Source organism: Chrysemys picta, chromosome 8 (genome assembly GCF_011386835.1).
Source record: "Chrysemys picta bellii isolate R12L10 chromosome 8, ASM1138683v2, whole genome shotgun sequence".
NCBI lineage: Eukaryota > Metazoa > Chordata > Testudines > Emydidae > Chrysemys > Chrysemys picta.
Genome location: NC_088798.1, coordinates 36374351 through 36396626, shown reverse-complemented (window position 1 = coordinate 36396626; position 22276 = coordinate 36374351). Strand labels below are relative to the sequence as shown.

At 42.7% G+C, this 22276-nt stretch overlaps 1 protein-coding gene and 1 long non-coding RNA gene across 17 annotated transcripts in view; one reads left to right on the top strand and one right to left on the bottom strand.

Moving 5' to 3' along the window:
- LOC101944254 (uncharacterized) overlaps window positions 1–15761 on the bottom strand; it is a 30039-nt gene extending 14278 nt beyond the window's left edge. Inside the window, exons 1-3 of one of the 2 annotated variants that reach the window (XR_010590013.1) lie at window positions 15416–15761; window positions 15065–15191; window positions 2799–3524 (exon numbers count right to left, since the gene is read on the bottom strand). This is a non-coding gene — a long non-coding RNA (uncharacterized LOC101944254). The remainder of the gene's footprint in view (window positions 1–2798; window positions 3525–15064; window positions 15192–15415) is intronic. The other variant, XR_257097.4, reaches the window with a different exon arrangement.
- Window positions 1–22276, top strand: part of DPYD (dihydropyrimidine dehydrogenase) — a 612292-nt gene that overhangs the window by 525830 nt on the left and 64186 nt on the right. For 14 of the 15 annotated variants that reach the window (XM_065555590.1, XM_065555591.1, XM_065555589.1 and 11 more), the window contains 2 exons: window positions 4314–4456; window positions 21098–21277. In XM_065555590.1, coding sequence (XP_065411662.1) covers window positions 4314–4456; window positions 21098–21277 — 323 coding nt within the window. The remainder of the gene's footprint in view (window positions 1–4313; window positions 4457–21097; window positions 21278–22276) is intronic. The other variant, XM_065555592.1, reaches the window with a different exon arrangement.

Here is a 22276-nt window from a genome sequence, read left to right as displayed (position 1 = left end):
GTCCCTCTGAATCCGATCCCTACCCTCCAGTGTATCTACCACGCCTCCTAGTTTAGTGTCATCTGCAAACTTGCTGAGAGTGCAGTCCACACCATCCTCCAGATCATTAATAAAGATATTAAACAAAACCGGCCCCAGGACCGACCCTTGGGGCACTCCGCTTGAAACCGACTGCCAACTAGACATGGAGCCATTGATCACTACCCGTTGAGCCCGACGATCTAGCCAGCTTTCTATCCACCTTACAGTCCATTCATCCAGCCCATACTTCTTTAACTTGGCGGCAAGAATACTATGGGAGACCGTGTCAAAAGCTTTGCTAAAGTCAAGAAATAACACATCCACTGCTTTCCCCTCATCCACAGAGCCAGTTATCTCATCATAGAAGGCAATTAGATTAGTCAGGCATGACTTCCCCTTGGTGAATTCATGCTGACTGTTCCTGATCACTTTCCTTTCCTATAAGTGTTTCATAATTGATTCCTTGAGGACCTGCTCCATGATTTTTCCAGGGACTGAGGTGAGGCTGACTGGCCTGTTATTCCCCGGATCCTCCTTCTTCCCTTTTTTAAAGATGGGCACTACATTAGCCTTTTTCCAGTCATCCGGGACCTCCCCCGATCGCCATGAGTTTTCAAAGATGATGGCCAATGGCTCCGCAATCACATCTGCCAACTCCTTTAGCACCCTCGGATGCAGCGCATCCGGCCCCATGGATTTGTGCTCATCTGGTTTTTCTAAATAGTCCCGAACCACTTCTTTCTCCACGGAGGGCTGGTCACCTCCTCCCCATACAGTGCTTCCCAGTCCAGCAGTCTGGGAGCTGACCTTGTTTGTGAAGACAGAGGCAAAAAAAGCATTGAGTACATTAGCTTTTTCCACATCCTCTGTCACTAGGTTGCCTCCCTCATTCAGTAAGGGGCCCACACTTTCCTTGACTTTCTTCTTGTTGCTAACATACCTGAGGAAACCCTTCTTGTTACTCTTAACATCTCTTGCTAGCTGCAACTCTAAGTGCGATTTGGCCTTCCTGATTTCACTCTTGCATGCCTGAGCAATATTTTTATACTCCTCCCTGGTCATTTGTCCAATCTTCCACTTCTGGTAGGCTTCTTTTTTGCGTTTAAGGTCAGCAAGGAATTCACTGTTAAGCCAAGCTGGTCGCCTGCCATATTTACTATTCTTTCTACACATCGGGATGATTTGTTCCTGCAACCGCAATAAGGATTCTTTAAAATACAGCCAGCTCTCCTGGACCCCTTTGACCTTCATGTTATTCTCCCAGGGGATCCTGCCCATCAGTTCCCTGAGGGAGTCAAAGTCTGCTTTTCTGAAGTCCAGGGTCCGTATTCTGCTGCTCTCCTTTCTTCCTTGTGTCAGGATCCTGAACTCGACCATCTCATGGTCACTGCCCCCCAGGTTCCCATCCACTTTTGCTTCCCCTACTAATTCTTCCCTGTTTGTGAGCAGCAGGTCAAGAAAAGCTCTGCTCCTAGTTCGTTCCTCCAGCACTTGCACCAGGAAATTGTCCCCTATACTTTCCGAAAACTTCCTGGATTGTCTGTGCACCGCTGTATTGCTCTCCCAGCAGATATCAGGGTGTTTAAAGTCTCCCATGAGAACCAGGGCCTGCGATCTAGCAACTTCTGTTAGTTGCCAGAAGAAAGCCTCGTCCACCTCATCCCCCTGGTCTGGTGGTCTATAGCAGACTCCGACCACGACATCACCCTGGTTGCTCACACTTCTCAACTTTATCCAGAGACTCTCAGGTTTTTCTGCAGTTTCATACCAGAGCTCTGAGCAGTCATACTGCTCTCTTACATACAATGCAACTCCCCCACCTTTTCTGCCCTGCCTGTCCTTCCTGAACAGTTTATATCCAACCATGATAGTACTCCAGTCATGTGAGTTATCCCACCAAGTCTCTGTTATTCCAATTGCATCATAGTTCCCTGACTGTGCCAGGACTTCCAGTTCTCCCTGCTTGTTTCCCAGGCTTCTTGCATTTGTGTGTAGGCACTTAAGATAACTCATCTATCGTCCCTCTTTCTCAATATGAGACAGGAGTCCTCCCCTCTTATGCTCTCCTGCTCGTGCTTCCTCGCAGGATCCCATTTCCCCACTTACCTCGGGGCTTTGGTCTCCTTCCCCCGGTGAACCTAGTTTAAAGCCCTCCTCACTAGGTTAGCCAGCCTGCTCTTCCCTCTCTTTGTTAGGTGGAGCCCGTCTTTGCCTAGCACTCCTCCTTCTTGGAACACCATCCCATGGCTGAAGAATCCAAAGCCTTCTCTGCGACACCACCTGCGTAGCCATTCGTTGACTTCCAAGATTTGATGGTCTCTACCCAGGCTTTTTCCTTCTACAGGGAGGATGGACGAGAACACCACTTGCGCCTCAAACTCCTTTATCCTTCTTCCCAGAGCCACGTAGTCTGCAGTGATCCGCTCAAGGTCATTCTTGGCAGTATTATTGGTTCCCACGTGGAGAAGCAGGAAGGGGTAGCGATCCGAGGGCTTGATGAGTCTCGGCAGTCTCTCTGTCACATCGTGTATCCTAGCTCCTGGCAAGCAGCAGACCTCTCGGTTTTCCCGGTCGGGGCGGCAGATAGATGACTCAGTCCCCCTGAGGAGGTAGTCCCTGACCACCACCACCCTCCTCCTCCTCTTGGGATCCCTAGGACAGAGCATCTTTTGCCTTCCAATCGGTGGAGTCTCCTTCTGCTCCCTTCCCTCAGATGTGTCATCTAGTCCACTCTCCGCATTAGTACCTGTAGAGAGAACATGGAAACGATTGCTCACCTGTATCTCCATTGCTGGTACATGGACGCTTCTCTTTCTCCTTCTGGAGGTCACATGCTGCCAAGCTTCTTCACCATCCTTCTGTCCCTGCTGCGACTGCTCTGAATTTTCAGAACGTTGTGGACATAGAATAATCTCCTGACGTCTGTCCAAGAAATCTTCATTTTCCCTTATGCAACGCAGAGTCGATACTTGTTTCTCCAGACCTCGAACCTTCTCTTCCAATATGGAGACCAGCTTGCACTTTGTAGAGACAAAGTTGCTTCTGTCCTGTGGAAGAAAGACAAACATGGCACAACCTGTGCAGGTTACAACAGCTGATCGCTCACCTTCCATATCACCTTCCTCTTAAGAGCTTCCTTAGCTGTTGCAGTAACTACTCAGAGAAACCCACAGATGAAAGCCTCAGTGAGCTCTCCCCAGGCGAACTCCCTCTGTTAGCCTCTGCTGTTCACCGCTCAGCTGGTTTGCTACTGACTGCCCTTATATACCAGTCAGGCCCACTCAAGGCCCACCTGGAACAAAGCATTCCCAATTCACACTTTTCAAACAAACAAGCAAGCAATCAAGCACACGGTCAAACTGACAAACTGTCCCAGCAACAGACACTCAGATACTCACCAACACAGCCCCCATAATGCAGCACTTAGCGTACCTCCTCTTGGACAGATCCCAGGCAAACTCCCTCTGTTAGCCTCTGCTGTTCGCCGCTCCAACATTAATGTACTTTAAACAAAATGGAGTAAATTCTCTAAGCAGTGCACTAGAGTTTTATCATAATTCCCATAAATGGCTCAAGAAATTGAGAGGCCAAATCCCCATGTACCATTTTGAAAATTTAGGCCCCAATCCTACAAACATGTATGCACATGAGTAACTTTGCTCATGTGAAAAGTACCATGCAATTTTAGGGGCTAATCTGATCAAAGCTGGGCTTCTTAAAGAGATACCAACATTCTTGAATGTATCCACAGGGTACATGTATTAAATAATATCCGAAATGTCAAAGTGCATTTGGAATGGTAGTTTTAAACAAAATGTTTGATTCAGATTACGTAAAACAAATTCAAAAGCTTCCCTTTATTTGCACAATATCTGTGTTCATAAAAGCAGCCTTATCCCTTATGTGGAAATTTAGAGCTGTATATCTATAATGTACTGTATGGAATTGTTTTCCATTTCTAATTATATTGTTCCTTGTTCTTTTAAAACAGATGCTTAAATGTTTGAGCCAAGTTTTATGTTTTATCCAGTTAAATATGCAAGTGTTTCTGTCTGCAATTTTAGGGTTATTACACCCACGTTCCTAACACTTTTACATGTAATAATACTATTCAAAACCTGATACATGTCGATTTACAAATTAATATATTTTTAGATATTATAATTAGATATTAGTTCTTGATATTAATGGTTTGTCTAGTACAACACTGCCATCCCATGATGGGCATGCACACATCATATCTAAGTACTGAGTATTCCAATATGCTAACACTGTATTTTGATTTTCTTTAGGAAGTGCTATTAGGCCCATAGCCCTGCGAGCAGTATCTGCTATAGCTCATGCTCTTCCAGGATTTCCCATCTTAGCAACTGGAGGAATTGATTCAGCTGAGAGTGGGCTGCAGTTTCTCCACAGTGGTGCTTCTGTTCTACAGGTATTTGGTTTTTTCCTTTAAAAATTATAATTCGTAATTTATCACAGAACTGTAATTTATCTTAAAACTAAAGATTTCACCTCAAAGAAGGAAAAAGGACACATTAACATCATTGATCCATTGGGACAAATGTTTATATTGTTCTCTCCATGCTCGTTGCTAGGAGCCATTCACTTAAGATGTTCAGTGATGGAGTGGATGCCCCATAACCTATTGTGCTGACCCGGGAAAAGGCTAGCTTTTTAAGAGTGAAGTAGCACCTTTTCCTCTAACCTAGAAAGTTTCCAAATTAAATCACTTTCCCTTGTTAAGCAAATGAAGTTAATACATTTGTGCTTCCCAATACATCCTGTGTTTTCAGTTTCTGTCTTGCCCAGCATAAGCTATTTGGAACAGGGACTTTTCATCCTGTGTCTTATTGAGCACTGAAGGGAATTCCAAATGGCTTTATTTTTGGTCCCATGTGCATTCAGTTTGAAATAGCTGTTCTTCATCCAGGCACCAGTCTCCCTCAAGCACTTGTTTTGAGTGATGAAAAATGCAGAGCTGTGCATCCTTTACATGTTGTTGGCATCACAGTCATGGCTAAGGAATGGGATGTTAGATAGTTTGCAGTAGTTGGTTGCATTGGCTGATGTTTTCTTAAGCACTAGGCAGACTTTAGTATGAGTAATAGATTTTCTCATTAACAGGGGGTGTTGGTAGTATGGGTCCTAGAAGATCCATTGGCACTTCAGCCTTTTGCCTGCACTGAGCAGCTGTCTGTGGATAGTAGGTGATCATAGCATTTCTTTCACCAGGACATAAACCCCATGGTGTTAGGGTGGAGACTAATCTTCTATGCTGTGTATCTTTGGAAGCCTGCAGGATCGATAAGTAATCAGGGAAGGAACACATAATGTACGTTGCATCTAAATGAAGGGGGAAACTTATGTTTGGAGGAGGTGATAGTCAGTCTACAGCAGGGGTGGGCAAACTTTTTGGCCCGAGGGCCACATCGGGAATAGAAATTGTATGGCAGGCCATGAATGCTCACAAAATTGAGGTTGGGGTGCAGGATGGGGTTTGGGCTCTGGGGTGGGACTGTGGATAAGAGGTTTGGGGTGCAGGAGGGTGCTCCAGGCTGGGATCGAGGGGTTTGGAGAGCGGGAGGGGGATCAGGGATGGGGCAGGGGTGTGGGGAGAGGCTCAGGGGATGCAGGCTCCGAGCAGTGCTTACCTCAAGCGGCTCCCAGAAGCAGGGGCAAGTCCCTTCTCTGGCTCCTATGCGGAGGCGCAGCCAGGCGGCTCTGCACACTGTCCCATCCGCAGGCACCGCCCCTGCAGCTCCCATTAGAGCAAGTAGGAGCCAGAGCGGGGTCAAGCTGCAGCTTCTGGGAGCCACTTGGTGCAGCCCCTGACCCAGAGCCTCGGACGGAGCGCTGGAGCACCAGAGCAGGGCCGAGCCGCGTGGTCTGCCCCGCAACCCAGCACCCGGCCGGAGCACTGCAGCGGGACCGAGCCGCATGGTGCAGCTTGCAGGCCGTAGTTTGTCCACCCCTGGTCTACAACATGACAATGGTGCCTTCATTCCCAATAAAAAGAACAGTACTTGTGGCACCTTAGAGACTAACAAATTTATTAGAGCATAAGCTTTCGTGGACTACAGCCCACTTCTTCGGATGCATATAGAATGGAACATATATTGAGGAGATATATATACACACATACAAATATATATCTCCTCAATATATGTTCCATTCTGTATGCATCCGAAGAAGTGGGCTGTAGTCCACGAAAGCTTATGCTCTAATAAATTTGTTAGTCTCTAAGGTGCCACAAGTACTTCTGTTCTTTTTGCGGATACAGACTAACACGGCTGCTACTCTGAAACCTTTCATTCCCAATACTTCCTTTGGCACTGAAAATTAGATCCAGTGTGTGGCTGGCCTTACTGGATAGCTGCAATGATGGCAAAGGCCAGTCCCAGGTTTGCTGTGGTGAAGAAAAAATCCTGGGCAGATTTATTGGTGAGGTTATTTGCATAAGCCCTGAAGAGTCACGCAGTACTAGGAGTTTGTGGGATCTCTAATAGCAGGTCTGACACTACAGTTACTATTGAAAGCTATCAGGGTAGTTGGCAAATTGAATACCCCTGGGATCCCAAACTACTGTTTGTCTGCTAGCCCCAGAAACAAGTAAGTGCAGTGAAACGTTCTGGATTTAAGGGGAGATAGTGGTGAAACCTGTAACCTTTTGGGGGAAGAAGCAGCAATAGGAGGCTCACATGCCCTGACAGCCAGTCCTGAACTCTCTGTATTGGTATCAAACAGGCAGAAGAGTACATGAGGTTATCCTGTAAGTTGTTTTGTTTATCTGCTTTACTAATAGTGCTTATTAATTTTTAAAACTTCTATTAGGTTATTTCAATATCTCCTTTTATGGTAAAGGGATCATGGAGCTACTTTGTCTGGGTAACAGTCTCAGTGCTACTTCAGTTCTGTGTCTCTTAAACACACACACACACACACCAATCGTATGATGCTACTTCTAGTACAATATTTGTCTACAACAAAAGTATGATCAACAAGGGAGTGTTTTCAGAACTACACATTCATTTAATTTATGGCCGCTAATTAGAACTGAACCTAGACCAAAATGTAGAGCTATGCACTTTTCCTTAATACAGATTGTGTATGTGTGGGGGGGGGGGGGGGGGGGTTTCTCGTGTGTAGACATGTCCCTGAAGATAATGGTGAATTCTAAAATGTAACTAAATACAGAGAGAGTGGAATGGGTATTGTTTCTGGAGTGGCTAATTAAATAATCACTTGCTGAACCTAGAAAACTCAGAATAATTTTTCAATACTAATTAAGTATTGGCTGATTAAAGTGGTTCATGTTCAGTGTGGAGCTCTGTGCATGGAACACTGGGCTGGACACCTCCTTTAGAGAACATTGAAAGGCTCATCTATTTCCAGCATCATTTCCTCAACAGAGAAAATGACAAGCCCTGTTTTCCCCTCTTAGGGTTTCTTTATACCAGCAAGTTGTGCTGGTTTAACTTAAATCATTTTTAAAACTGATTTAGATAAATGGGTGCAAAACCCTGTGTAGACACTTATTTTGGTTTAAGAGTGACTTATTTCAGCCTAGCTGAAGTCAGTGAGGAATAGATATAAGATAAATGGGTATAATCTGTTCTTAAACCAAAATGATATTGACCGTAGATCTTTCCCTTGTCTAAGGGAAGAAGTAGAAGAGGGTGGGAAAAACATAAAACCTTCAGCAGAGGATGGTGCAGAAAATATCTGATCAGAACAACAGTGACGCTCATATTTGATATCTAGATGGAATGAGATATAACCAAAACTGCAACTCCAGACCACATCCAGCCCTGCTTCCCCCACACCCAGAAGGGAATTGCCAGCACAGTCCAGAATTGGCAGGAACACGCAGACCAGGCACCTTTGCTCCAATGGCAGTGGCATAAGCTTCCCCTGCGCCACAACTCCCTGTAAGGTGGGCTGTCAGGACCTCATCTCAGCATGGTCAGCCCTTGGATGCTGGCACCTACAGCAGGGACCAGCCTCTCTGCAGTCAGACCTATGTGCCTCTGCTCCCCACCAACATGGAGAACAGCCTAGAAAATGAAAATGGCACCCCTGCGTGGCTAGTTCCAATGGCACTCATTGAAATTTGGCCCAGTCATCTCTTCATCATGGATGCTCTTTCAGTGTTTAGAAGTGCATTTGATCTAGCCTCTCTTTTGGGAGGAGGAGCACAAAATTTTCATATGTATAATTTCAAGATTGCTTATACAATAAAGGAAGTTTATAATGGATCCAGATCAATTTAACTATTTGTAACTTTAGCACCCATGTGGCCAAGATGGAGTTTACTCTTCAGGCAGCTCTGGCCAAGAAAAGGGGTGCTCAGTAATGCAGCAGGGAAAAACCTGTTCCAAGCCCCCTGGAGTGATCACACATGCACACCAGGACAGTACAATGAATACAGGGAAGGGAAATATTTATTTACAGAAGATGAATGGAGAAAAAACAACAAGGTGGCAGAGTGGGGGAATGGTAAAATGGGATCACACTCAACATGAGGCCCCCAGGCCCAGTGGTACCACCGTATGAAAGGGCAGACTCTGAGCAGTGCGTCTCCACTCAGGCTATGTCTACACTGCAGCTGGGATCGACGCTCTGAGATCAATCCACTGGCGGTTGATTTAGTATGTCTAGTGAAGACCCACCAAATCGACAGCAGATCGCTCTCCAGTCAACCCCTGTACTCTAACCCTGACAAGAAGAGTTTCTCCCATCGACGCCCCACGGTAACTTGACCTAAGATACGTCGACTCCAGCTACGTTATTCACATAGCTGGAGTTGCGTAGCATAGGTTGACTTACTGCGGTAGTGTGGACATAACTTCAGTATTCAGGAGTCCCGGGCAGAGTTCCAGTCTGGCAGTGAGACTTGGGTGCTCCTGGTCATCTTCAGCACCCCAGTAAACTTTCAACAACAAACCCCTCCGGTGCCCAATTCTGTCACTCTCTGCAAACCCGCACAGAGCGACAACCTCCCCACTTACCTAGCTACAGCCTCTCTCCTTATTCCCAATTCAAGTTCACAAGCTACTCATGGCCCCATACATCCCTGGGCAACAGTGATACTGTGTCCAGCTCCGGTTTCTCCTTCTTGGGTGATTCCTCCCTAACACAATGCTCCTCCTGGTTCCTGTCCTGGGGTGTCCCCGGTCAGCTGCTCTGTCCCTCCCAGGCTTCCGGCAGATTCTCGGCTACTTCACTGGGTGAGGGCCTGCTTGTGTAACGCGGACAGACCCCGGTGGACGGGATTGAACCGGGGACCTCTGGAGCTTAGTGCATGAGTCTCTATAGCATGAGCTAAAAGCCAACTGGCTGTTAGCTAGGGCTGTAGAGCAGACTCATTTTATCTCTCTGTCTCTCTCTCTCTCTAAGTGGTCTCAGTGCCACTAGATGGGACCGAACACTACACCCAGGAGGTGTGTGGGTTATACTTGCTGTAGCCCTTTCGTCTCAAGCTACAGACACACACACCCTTCCACTCTCCCTCTCTCCATGCCCCTGGAACAACCAACATTTCCTCCTCCTCAGGAAAAGGTTTCAAAGGGGCCATGATTTCTAAACCCCGAGGGGGTTACACATTATCTGGAAGTGAAAATATTTAAAACAAACAGATAGCTCTTCCAATTTGTGTAGTTTCAGGAATGGTTGGAAAGAGCATTCATTTTTTATCTTTTCAATCAGATCTTGGATGCATTTAAATGCTTCCACCACCAATCTCTTAGTACTGTGCTTTGTCATAGCATATCTCCGTCTACGTATTTCTTTTCAACATAAAATGAAATAAACGTAAGTAACCATGTTATCCACATGTGCCCAATCCTGCATTTCATGCATACCCAAAGCTCTCACTGATTTTTGACTGCATCATTTTGAGGTTTGGTCTCTTACTCTAGGTTTGTTAGAGAGTGCAGTGTCATTGAAGTAACTTCTTTTTCTTTTTAAGTGAGCTTTTTCCTGGAGTTTTGATTTATAAAAATAAGATTTTCCATCTGTTTTTATGTGTCACTTGCATCACGTGTACTTTACCATGTCACATCGATGGTTTGGTAGATTGTTTGAAAGGCCTTTGAGGAACAGACATGAATTTGCAGAAGTCATTACACTGTAGGAAACTAAAAATGGAGACAATTATAGAAAATTCCAGTGGAAAGAGAAAATGTATTGTGGGAAAAGTAATAAAAGCACAAAAATACTAAAGTAAAACTCACTTCACAGTAGCCTGTATGATTCAATTGTAGATCAATATTATGTAGTTAATGCATTAGCAGTAGAGCATTAATTTGCAATTACCGCAGGCGATCTGATCCTCTGTGTTTCGTCCATTGACATAAATGACCTTTTGTTGAAAGAGATTCTGCAGTCATTATTTCTAGCGGATGTAACAAAAAGGGATAGAACAAAGAGGTTGCTTTCTGCAGTATGCATTTTTCATGGTAAAGGCTCATGAATTTATACCCTGGCATGGCATATTTTTAGTACATCTTTACTATTTAGTTGCTAAACTTGAAAAGAACAATAGGTCTTTTCAAACAGCTTTTTAGACTGTTATAAAATGTGTAGGTCATGGTCATGCATGTCTCCATCACCTCCAGGCTGGATTTCTGAAGTATACTCTAGGGGTGTTTCTGTAAGCCACCTGGAATGCTGCTGCTTCTGTTGCCTACCTCCTAAGAATTAGATTGTAGCTTTGCCACAAAGCCCTGGCTAAGAGGCACCACATAACTGTTCTGCTCTTGAAACAGACCATAGGCTAGATTGTGACTCAGAAAGTCACAATCTAGTCCCTGGCTCCTCTCTTGCTCCAGGAAGGAAGTAAACTGTGTCAGACCCATACCTGACTTGTTGCTTTCCCTTCCGTACCAGCTCAGATGCACTCATCAGCACACTGTTGAGACTGACTCAAGATTCTACCCGCTCCCCTACCTTGCTTGTCAACTCCTCATCCATCTGTCCCAGAGGGGGGGTTATCGCCTCCCTGAGAGGCTTCTGTCCTCACACTGTGACCCATGATATGATTAGCCCACACATGGGAAAACAATACCCTTGAACTCCCTTCCTGCTATATGCAGAAATATACAATGAAAAAAGCAATCTGCTGGTAAGTGAGGCTGGCCATAGTGATCTAACTTCCCCACATTCTGCACGGCCTACTTATGTCAAATTCAAGGTGCTGATTCAATGTATAAAGCCCCAAATGGTCAGGGATTTGATTAGTGAAAAAAGCTGCCTCCTCCCTTATATTCTGTCTTGACACTGAAGACCATTAAGGACACTTCTGCTGTTGGTTCCTGAGATAAACTCTCTCAAACAAGGAACAGTTGGCTTTCCGGTAAGGGCCTGTTCCTGCGCACTTACTTCCTCTGGTAACTGGTAACCAGAGGCTGTTCGGCTCTAAGACTCAGATTGACAGGATTTTTTCCCCCAGGAAGTGTATTACTGAGGTATTTAACTGAGGGATTTTTATAACAGCAGGACAGTTCTTTATGTGTGAATAAACAAGCTTTTGCACAGCAAAATAGGGGGGTTTCAACTGTTTGCAATTTTTGGACTTGTATTCACAACAGTATGTCATAAAACAAATAACCACCCAGAGACGTGAGAATGCAGAAATCTGCACCTCTCTGAGAGACTCTAGAGAGACCAGGGAATGGAAGATTCATGGAGATGCCAGTCATGGAAAGGAAATGTGCATGTAAAAAAACTTTCCATTCAGCACCATGGCAGCTCCACTGATCCTTTGCTGCTGGGAAATAGCAAGCAATGAAAAGAAGAAAAGGAGAGTAAGGCACAGAAGCGTGTGTATAATCATGAAGCATAGCACCTGCACCATACATAGACTTACATTGGGGACCACTCTGAAGAGCACCTTCTAGTTGAGTGATAACTCTGTATAGTGTTGATCAGTTTGACTACATGATCAAGTGGCTGGTCTGCAAATTTTCTCAGTTTTAGCAAAATCTTCTTCTCACAAAGAAGTAAATAATCTGGAATAACGATCCTTGATGCCTTAATTTTCTTGTAACATCATAGTCCTCCCTAATACAGCACTTGATCCATGTTGAGAGAGGTTCTTTTATCCATGCAATTAGAATGAAGGAATTGGAATGAGAAGGAAACAGAGAAACAGATTATCTGAAACTCACAGTACATTTAGGAAAGGTTTTAACTTCTCTCAACATCCAGGTTATGCCATTTCTTTTCCTTCTGATATTCACTATTTGAGCAGCGAAAGGGGAAAGAAAAATCTCTTGGGAAGTGTGAAAGTGAGTTTTTATCATAGGCCTTAGAGGGTCAGAACTGTTTTATTCACATGAATGTCATTCTTCAACGGGAATAGTAGCTAGTTCACAAATTCCTACAGCCAAGCTGATAAAGGATGAAAGCAATTGTAGCTGAAATAAAATAAAACAGTACTGAAGGGAGAGACTCACAGGAATGAGAGGTTAATCATTGCCAGACTAAACTGAGGTCCGAAGATGGGAAAATTGGTTTGCTGGTTGGTTTTGATAGACGTGCAGCTTTCAAAAATCAGGATGTGCATCAAGAGAAGATGCTCATTAGAGCTGGTTGGAAATGTTTAGATGAAACTTTTTTCCATAGAAAAATGCCAGTTTGTTGAAACCAAAATGTTTCACGGAAACTTATCGATGTCAATGAATATTTCATCAGGTTCTTGGGTTGTTTGTGTGTGTGTGTGAGAGAGAGATTTTCTCTGTAGCCCTGTGGTTAGAGCACTGGCCTGGGATGTAGGTTCTGATTCTTTCATTGCCTGTTCAGAATGGTCTGGGATGAAAACCTTTTTTCTGAGTCAGGCAGAGGAGCTACTTGAACCTGCCTGTCCATGAGTTAATGATGCTGTTCATTACCGACCTGTGTCCTTTTATGTTGCTGACTCTTAGGCCAAGGAAAGTCCATCCAGAGAGAAGTCAAGAAGTGATGGAATTCCTGACTTTCTAGCATTATTTTTTGTTTCATTGCACCAATAATAATAATTTCTCCCTATGTTTGAATATGATTTTTGAGGTAGAAAGTAAACTGGATTTTAGAAGGGTTACTGACTCTTTCAGAATAACCTGGATCTGCCTTTCAAGATTAAGCTGCCAGGTTTAGGGAGCTTGATGAAGAGGACATCTATCTTTGGAGGACTTGAGAAGGCAGGGCAGGAGAATAGTGCCAATGGCCCTGTAACTGCATGACACAGCAACTGATCTGATGCTGCACTAGCTGCTGAAATGCATTTCCCTCCACAATATTTTCCTACTTCTTGGCACAGGATAGAGCTTTGTGCCTTTGATATTCCACAAGTACATGATGAAGTTAAAGACAGGTGTAGAATCTAAACATGTGCCTGGCCTGTTTACATACTGCTTTTTAGCGTGTCTGCCTACAAGTATCTCCTTCACGTTGCATAGCACCTACAATACAATGGTACAGTTCATTATGGGTGACTGATCATGAGATCATTGCTCAGAGCTGTAATGCTCAAGGCATGTGAAATCGTATTTGTTTTCCTAAATAGATAGTCGTGATTGTAAAATCCTGCATGTGCCCATGTACTGTATAGGGGTTAGCTCTGTAGCTCCTAGAACTAACAGAATACTATAGTCTCATATGAAAGTAATGCAGAGCATGCCTTTTTAATCTGCAGATCAGCACAACTCTCACAGAATTTGATCCCTCCAAGCTGCTTACTCAGAATCTAAATGAACAAACATTTATGTACCTTTGTTCAGTTGTAATGTTCAAAAGAAGGATAAAAAACTCTCATCCAACTCAGCCTTGCATCTTGATACTGCATTCCCAAGCCTTGTTAAATAGCATCCCATCTGCTATCCTATATCTCTAGAGTCATTTAGAAGCTAATGTGAATAAATCAAATAATTTCATCTATATTTTATCAATACTTAAGAAGATTTTTCTTAGTCATGAACTTGTCCTTTTAGAAGAGAGGTTCTCAAACTTTTTTAGAGTGTGAACCACATTGTCTCCTATACCACCTCCCCTCATTTTCACAATCATGTAATATCTTCCAGGCAACTACAGCAATTGCTTATTTAGAGAAGTAATTTTAGGAAAGTATACAATGTATTTTTAGCTGTTGTAATGTAATTTACAGCTATAAAGGAGGAGCCAGAATTATGTGACCAGACAGCTCTCCGTGGACCACTGTCTGCAGACTACTAGCGGTCTAAAGATGACCGTCAGAGGGGTGAAATATTGGAACGGCCTTCCGAGGGAAACGGTGGGGGCGAGGGACCTGTCTGGTTTTAAGATTAAGTTAGATAAGTTTATGGAGGGAATGGTTTAATAGTAAAACATATTAGCAAAGGAATACCAAGCAATGGCAGGTAAATAGTATAATGGCTAACAGGGGTCAGGCTGGAGACTCTTGCCTACATGCTCGGGGTCTTACTGATCGCCATGTTTGGGTCGGGAAGGAATTTTCCTCCAGGGTAGATTGGCTGAGGCCCTGGAGGTTTTTCGCCTTCCTCCGCAGCATGGGGCAGGGATCGCTAGCAGGAGGGTTCTCTGCCAATTGAAGTCACTAAAACACAGGATTTGGGGACTTCAACAGCAGAGTCAAGGGAAGGGGTAGGGACAGTTTTGTGGCCTGCAGCATGCAGGGGGTCAGACCAGATGATCATAATGGTCCCTTCTGACCTTAAAGTCTATGAGTCTATGACAGTTGGAGAACCTTTGCCCTAGAGCATTATATTTGGATGCTTACATTCTTATTACATCCCTCCCGCATTATAAGTAGGTGCTGAAGTAGTCTGGGGATGCTGAATGTGCTCTTTTTGATTTCCTGATTCTTTGAATACTCTGTGTTAATCTAAATCATTGCTTAGAAACTGCACAATAGATTTATTATCTTCATGTGCAATAGTTATGCAGCATTTTTCACTATGTGGCAGAGAACGTTCTTCACAGACTTGAGTAGTCTACTACTAGCTACAGAAGATACAGTTTTAAAAATCATATGTAAGCATTACCGAGATTTAAATCGCGCATTTACCCATCATGAATGTCCTAGTTTTTTTAGGAATATTAGATTACACCCATTAGCTGGCAAGGCTCGGGTAGGTCCCTTCATGAAGCACCTTGTATTGCTTTTATGTAGTACAGTCTGTCTTCAATATAACCTAAGCCAATAGAAACGAAACAAAAAGACAATGATCTCAACTGTACATTAAAAAAAATAGCCTAAACGGATTCATAAATACTTCTCAGACAAAAAGGTAGATATATGTATTTAACAGTTCTCAGGAAGAATTTATAATGAAAAAACTTGCATTAAATGATGACAAATACATTTAAAATTAGATACATAGTATAATACAAGAGGCTGAGTAACTCTTTTCCTTACCTTCTGGGCATATCAGTGAGGAACATTTCAAAGCAAACTCATCCAAATTAATATAAAAGCAAAACTGCTTATCCATTGCAGAACATCGAAGGTACCCGAGAGGAAATTTTGTTGTTTATCCCATTGCTAGAGTCAGAATATTAGAATGTGTAAAGTCAAAGGCAGATTTTCTAATAGGATGGCATTTCGAGAGCTATTTTATTTAGAGATCTTGTGCAGTTTAGTAGCAATGCTGAAATAAGTCTCTTCCTTTTGGGGGAAGTAAGATGGCATTCTGCTAAATGCGAAAATTGTATCACTTGGGGGGGAAAAAAGCTGCCAGAGAGGCCTAAGACTATAAAAGCATTTGAGATCTCAGAAGGAGTTTAAATCAATGCACTGCCACAGTTACAGTGCAGATGAAAGAGCCTGCTGTCTCAATTGCCAGGAAACTACTTAGAAACTCTCACTTTGATTTCTTTTGGTAGTCCATTACATTACCGCTAAATGCAATAGATAGGGACATCAATGCTTTGATGTTGTACAGCTACAACAAATGGAAACTAATATGGTAGAACAGTCAACCTTTGTGATTTGCATGTGTATATACAAATATATACCCATCAATCTCCTTATCTGACTGTGTATCTCCACTACCAGTCTGCCTACCTAGTGTACCTCTTTTCATTACAATTACTATTATTTTGTGCCCATTTTCCAACAGAGAGCAAAACCTATATTTTTGATGGAAGGAAAAATAAAATTGTCTCCCCGCTACTTCTAAGCTATGAATGATGTGAATTCAGTAATGATAGAGAGCCACAATAGTGATTTGAGACAGGTTAGAATAGGAGTGCTACTGCTAACCAGGACTGATGGTGATGGAGAATTAGAAACATTGCCTTGATGATACTCAGCACTGAGGCATTTTTGTTATCACAATCTAATTATTGCACAAATATTTATACCACTTGAAAATTAACAGTGTAATAAAACATATAGGGCCAAATTATCTGGCTTTCTCCAGTTCTTTGCTCCATGCATGCTGTAAAGGGACAGTAAACTTTCTGCATCTCCTTAGCTGGGAATTGTGTGAGGAGATACAGGGCAGGGATGGAACTGAAGGAGTGTGGGGCTAACGTTCACTGCTGCCTCTGTGGCACCATCTCTTCCACAACCATCCTGGATTCTGCAGAAGCTTCTCCATCGACTCCAGAGTCCATCCTGGTGGGGAAGGTGAAGACTGAAGCTCCAGGCTGAGGAGGGGAACAGGATTGGGACTAGAGAGAGGTACACATCTTCCCCCATCCAACCCCACAGAAATTATATGAAAAAGATAATACACCTCTTACCTGAAATATATTTTCCAAATAATCCTCTCCTCCCCTGCCATTTCTCTCAAGAAGGTGTTCACCATCTGGGGAAGCCTTTAAATGGAACTGCACAGCTAGTGAGTTGGTAGGGGCTATTCCAGGGTCCTGGCTTTGTATGGATGGCCCTAGCCTCCCAAAATCCTGTGGAATATGCTGAGTTTGGGGCAGCCCTAAAGCTTTTTCTGCAGAGAACAAAACAAAACATGACACGCTGATGTGTGGGTATTTCCCTCAAAAGCAGTCGCTCTTGGCAAAATCCAGTGAACCCAGTGGGAAATGTGCCTCGGTAAAGTCTTCAGGATTTGGCCCTACTGTGTTTTGTAATGATGATTATAAAAACCCAGCAGGCCATTTATAAAGTGTCATTATCACTGATGCACATTATTGATAATATCATTTTCAAAAAATATGGAATGTGAATAAAAATGTTTCAAATAGAAGCAAATTATTAAAAACAAATATACAACAAGTAGTAAAAAGAACTCTGCTGACACATTCACTCTAGCTCGCTGCTGAGCTTTTTCAAGATCCCACTGACAAAGTTATATAGATGTATCCATGGTTATTAATCAATATATTAGGGCGGTAATCTCTTATACTGTACATAAGTAGGGATCCTGCAATGTATGTGTGCCTCTCACGCTTGCAGTTTCACAGAGCTTGATCCTGTGATGCATTCCAGAGGTGCATTTCCCAGTGAAATCATATAAAGTGGATTTCACTTAATGAGTTACCCTTGCATTATGCAGCTCAGGACCAAGCCCTTAGAATTTATTCTTAGGTTATATGAGATATAATTGCTCAATATATTTACTTGTGTGTGTAAAAGATTGGAAGCACTGTTCCTCCATTCCCCATCCTCCATCCTCCCAGTGGTGTTGTGCCTGTCACTATCCAACATTAAATAGTATTAAACAAGGTTCGGTATACAGAGAATTCAGCCTGCTTAGTACCATGACAAATACATCTTTAAAGATCCTTTTAACCGTTTATTAAAGATACAGAAAAGAAAGAAAAACAGTTAAAGCATTTGAAATGTTGAGTGTTACGTAAGGCTTTCATTTTAACAATATACCTTGTTCCCTTTCCCTTTAACTGGAGAGAGTTTGAGAAGGGGAAAAACCCCTTGTTTCACAGTCTTTTAAATGATATCAACGATGGTAATAATTATTCTTGTGTGTAAAAGAGAAGAAGTTGGTTGAAATGAGCTGTAGCTTCTTGTTGCTGCTGCTGTTTTTGTTAAAGTCTGATCCCATTTCATCTCAGTTCATGTTTGGGATTCAGCTCTAGCCAGTAGCAGTGGCAATGTTATCTAGGTCCCTCTGTCTCGCACAGGCTGGTCAGGACCTCTCTCAGGATTAGGATGACGAAGGTCCAGGATCCCACGAGATAGTGGGGTGGCAGCCATGATGGTGAAGCTTGCTTCAGTGGCCTCTGGCTGTTCTTTTCCCCCAAAAATCTCTTTAGGGATCCATAAAGGGAATGATGAGTGGAATAGCTCCTCCCTTCATTAGTTTGTCCGCCAGTGAGGCCTTGTTTCCAACACATCGGTTTTGGTTCATTAGTTTCCAGACCACATTCTGTTGTTTGCCAGACATGATCGCATCACAGTCCTTGAGTTGTATATGTAGTCTTTTTGTTTAGACTAATTCAGCTTTTCCCATCAACATTTTCATTATAACTTATTGTGATATCTTATGAACTTTCACATATTTTTACATTTGAGCTCACAATTAGAGTAAATTTAAATTATCACAACAACCCTTCTGATTTTTAGTTTGCTATCGTCTTCTGCACATTCTTAGGTTATTTCAATTCATAATGTTGCACCATAATATGGAAAAAAAGTAAAAGCCTCTCTATTTATAAGGTTATAACAGGTATCCTCTAGTGTATCTCATGTGTACGCATCCTGTCAAAATATTTCAGAAATTCGACATCAGAATCTGAACTTGTTTTAAGTGACATGACATAGCATGGCTTTTAACTATATTTTCTTACATTTTAAATATTTTTTTTAAAATAGCTAATAAAAGTGTTACCCATATGCTAAAAAAATGGAATCCTTTAGCGAACAAAGAGGTTTAAATAAACCATCAGTTGGGTTTTCAGTTAAATAACCTGTGGAGGAAATTATTATGATGTTCTCTATAATTGCTCTGAAAAGAAAATCTCTAAGTCTATGGAAGGCATAACAGATCTAATTAATGCTCACCCTGTTTCTCCAGAGAAACAGATTTTGTGTAATGTAAATGGGCTGCATAGGAAATGTTCTTGTGCATATTTTATACTTATTCCCCTTTTTTCCTGCAAAGCAGTGGTGTACAATATTTTAAAATATACCTTTCTTCTTCTGAACTGCAGCTTGTATTAGTTTGTGAAACCATGTGTAAAATGTTGATATGTTACCTAGGTCTTTTTTTCCCTTAAGTGGTGAAATCAAGTATCTAGTGAATCTTATGATTTAGTTTTAGAGGGTGTGTGTGTGTGTGTGTGTTTGTTTATATTGTCTTGAAGTAGGAGACCATTTCATTGTTTTATTCATTACATGCTTTTCTGATGTCCTCATATGAATAAAAGCTTATATCAGTCACTGAAAACACTGACTTAGACTGGTGCCTGATAGTCTTTCCAAAGATTTACCTAATATGTCTGCAGTTTGCACGGCAGGAAAATTGGTGGTTCCTCTTTAAGAGGATACAGTATTAATTGGGCTTCTTTCCCCTTCAGGGTGCTTGGATACTTCAGCTGACCCCTCCCCTTCATGTTCCTCATATGAAGTGGAAGGGAGCCAACCAGTAAGGCCTAGCAATATAGAGTACTCATGCCAAGTGGTTGCAGAACTTTGGAGACAGAGACTTAGATATATCTACAAAAAACAGACTTGGGCTCACACTACAGCACTATAAATAGCCATTTGGATGGTCTGACTCAGACTGGAGTTCAGGCTCTGAAGCCTATCCCCTCTCTGGGCTTCAGAGCCTGAGCTATTGCCCAATCTGGAATGTCCAAATGGTTATTTATAGCACCGTAGCACGAGCCTGAGTCCGTAGACCTGGGTTCTGAGACATTTATTTTTTTGCAGTGTAGACATATAACCCCAGAATTGTAAATCTTTTCAATTGTATTGTCAGCCTCACAATGTTTGATTTTTTGTTGTTGTTGTTGTTGCTTGTTTGTTTTTGAAGCCCAAGTTCCTGAAATCCGATGCCTATGTGAGGATCTCAGGGTGGGTTTTTTGTTTGTTTGTTTGGTTGGTTGGTTTTTTGGGGGGGTGTGGGGGGGGGTTTCAAGTACATTTCTAGCTCTCATGGTCACAGAAAAGACCTTTAAATTTGAATCCTAAAGGCTAAAAACGAGAAGATAAATGAAAACAATCCCATTAAAAAAAAAATCATGATCTTGGGGTGGGATCCTGACTCATGCTTTGGCCACTTGTGCTTGGCAATACTAGGGACCAACACTTTGGGCAGGAATTGTGTGTGTGTGTTTAATTTGGTTCATGGAGCCTGTTGGTGGTGTCTCCAGTTCATTTTAGTGCTCTGGTTGGGATTTCTGAAATTGGTATCAGATGATACTTACTGCCATATTTGATGTCTTTGGGAGATTTTTCATAGCTGAATTTGGGCTTTTAGCTGCCCAGGCTATATCCACTAGGCTCTTTGATGGTTGGTGCCCATCAGACAGTCCAGTCACTAATGAGTGAGCTATGGCTTGGGCCCTGGGAGACAGTCAATAGAACAGTCATGGGTTTTTTTGGTCAAGTGTTATTTCATTTCCAGGGTCACTGTGGTTGGTTAGAGTTTTAAGTTGGCCTGATAGCCACAAGTTGGGCTTAGCAGAGATAGAAAAATTTTCAGGTGTTGGTCGTAAGGGCATCCTTCTGCTGTTTCTACCTGTGTCCGTAAGGTCTTCAGAACAGGGACCATCTCTTTATTATGTGTTTGTAGAGTGCCAAGCACAATGGACCCCAGACCTCTAGGTGCTACAGGAGTGCAAATTATAATACTAATGCGGAGAGAGAGACCTTAAGTCTTCCTGCACTCTAAAGTGTTCTTTTCCTGGATGGCATGTGCTGTTTCGGGAGGCCTTCTCCCACTTGCTTGGGTAGGCCCAGCTGTGTCTGGCGTGAGAATTCATGTTCCAACTCTACACTAGTGGTGACACAAGGATAAGGAACTTATCAGCTTAAATTCCTGAGTTCCATTTATTCTGATGTTCATAATACAGTTGCATTTAAGGCCCCTGAACATCAGTAAGTTCAAACAGCACAAGTAATCTCATATACCATTGGAAATTTGTTGTTGATTGCTGGGTGTGTGTTTTATAGGTGTGCAGTGCAGTACAGAATCAAGATTTCACTGTGATTGAGGACTACTGCACAGGACTGAGAGCCCTACTTTATCTGAAAAGCATTGAGGAGCTTCAAGACTGGGATGGACAGAGTCCTGCAACCATGTGCCATCAGAAAGGAAAACCAGTACCCAAAATTGCTGATCTGATTGGAAAGGTATGCTGTTACACTGAGCTTCCTGGCTAATGATATCAGCTTTTGGCTTCAAGCATAGTTTCATATGATGGGTTATGCTTTTTATCCCAGTGGCCATATTTTGTCACCATTGCCATCAAAATTAGTTGGTATGAGGTCTTTTGTCCCCTTCTGAATAGTCACCAGGCAATTTGTGATGTCATATTACTACTGTTACCATTGACATTATGTCACCACTTCATTGACAGTAGCATGGCTTGTTTTTTAAATATAGAATGTAAAGACAAAAAGTATTAGAAATTCTCTCTTCATTGTACTTTTTAATTCAGATTTGCATGGCTGATTTTGGGTCAGAATCCATAGTATGTTTCAACCCTTTTGCAACACTCTGGTCACACAAAGGATGCCAAATGCAAATAGCTCAGCCATCTGAGAGATCTCCAAGCATGAGAGAGCTCTTAGTTGGCATAGAGCCAGTTTACCTGCTGTGTTCCATCAGCCCCATTACTATAGTATCTGAGCACTTCGCAATCTCTAACAGATTTATTCTTAGAACATCTGAGGTGGGAAAGTGCTATTATCCCCATTTTACAGGGCAGAAACTGAAGCATAGAGAGCCTAAGTAACTTGCCTGAGGGTCTACCACAAGAAGTCTGTGGTAAAGCAGGAACTTGAACTCAGGTCCCTGATCTTCTAGACTAGCATCCTAACCACTAGATCATTCTTCTTCTTTGCTCCAGCAGTCCTGTTGGGGACTCTGGCCAGTTGGAGTGGAATGCAGCAGCCCCAAGACTGTTCTTCCTTACACTAGGCATCCTGCAGATTCATGTTCAGAATCAGGGAGATATAACTGGCTCCCTAATGGCACTCTCCTGCCCCCTGTACCAATTAAAATCTCACCACAGCAGTGAGTCTGTGTCTTTGTTTCAAGTTACTAGAGGGGATCACTTTGAAGAGTGGTTTCAGTTATGGCATCATGGCTATTGATTATCCTTCTAGAAGTCTAATATAACCCTGTTG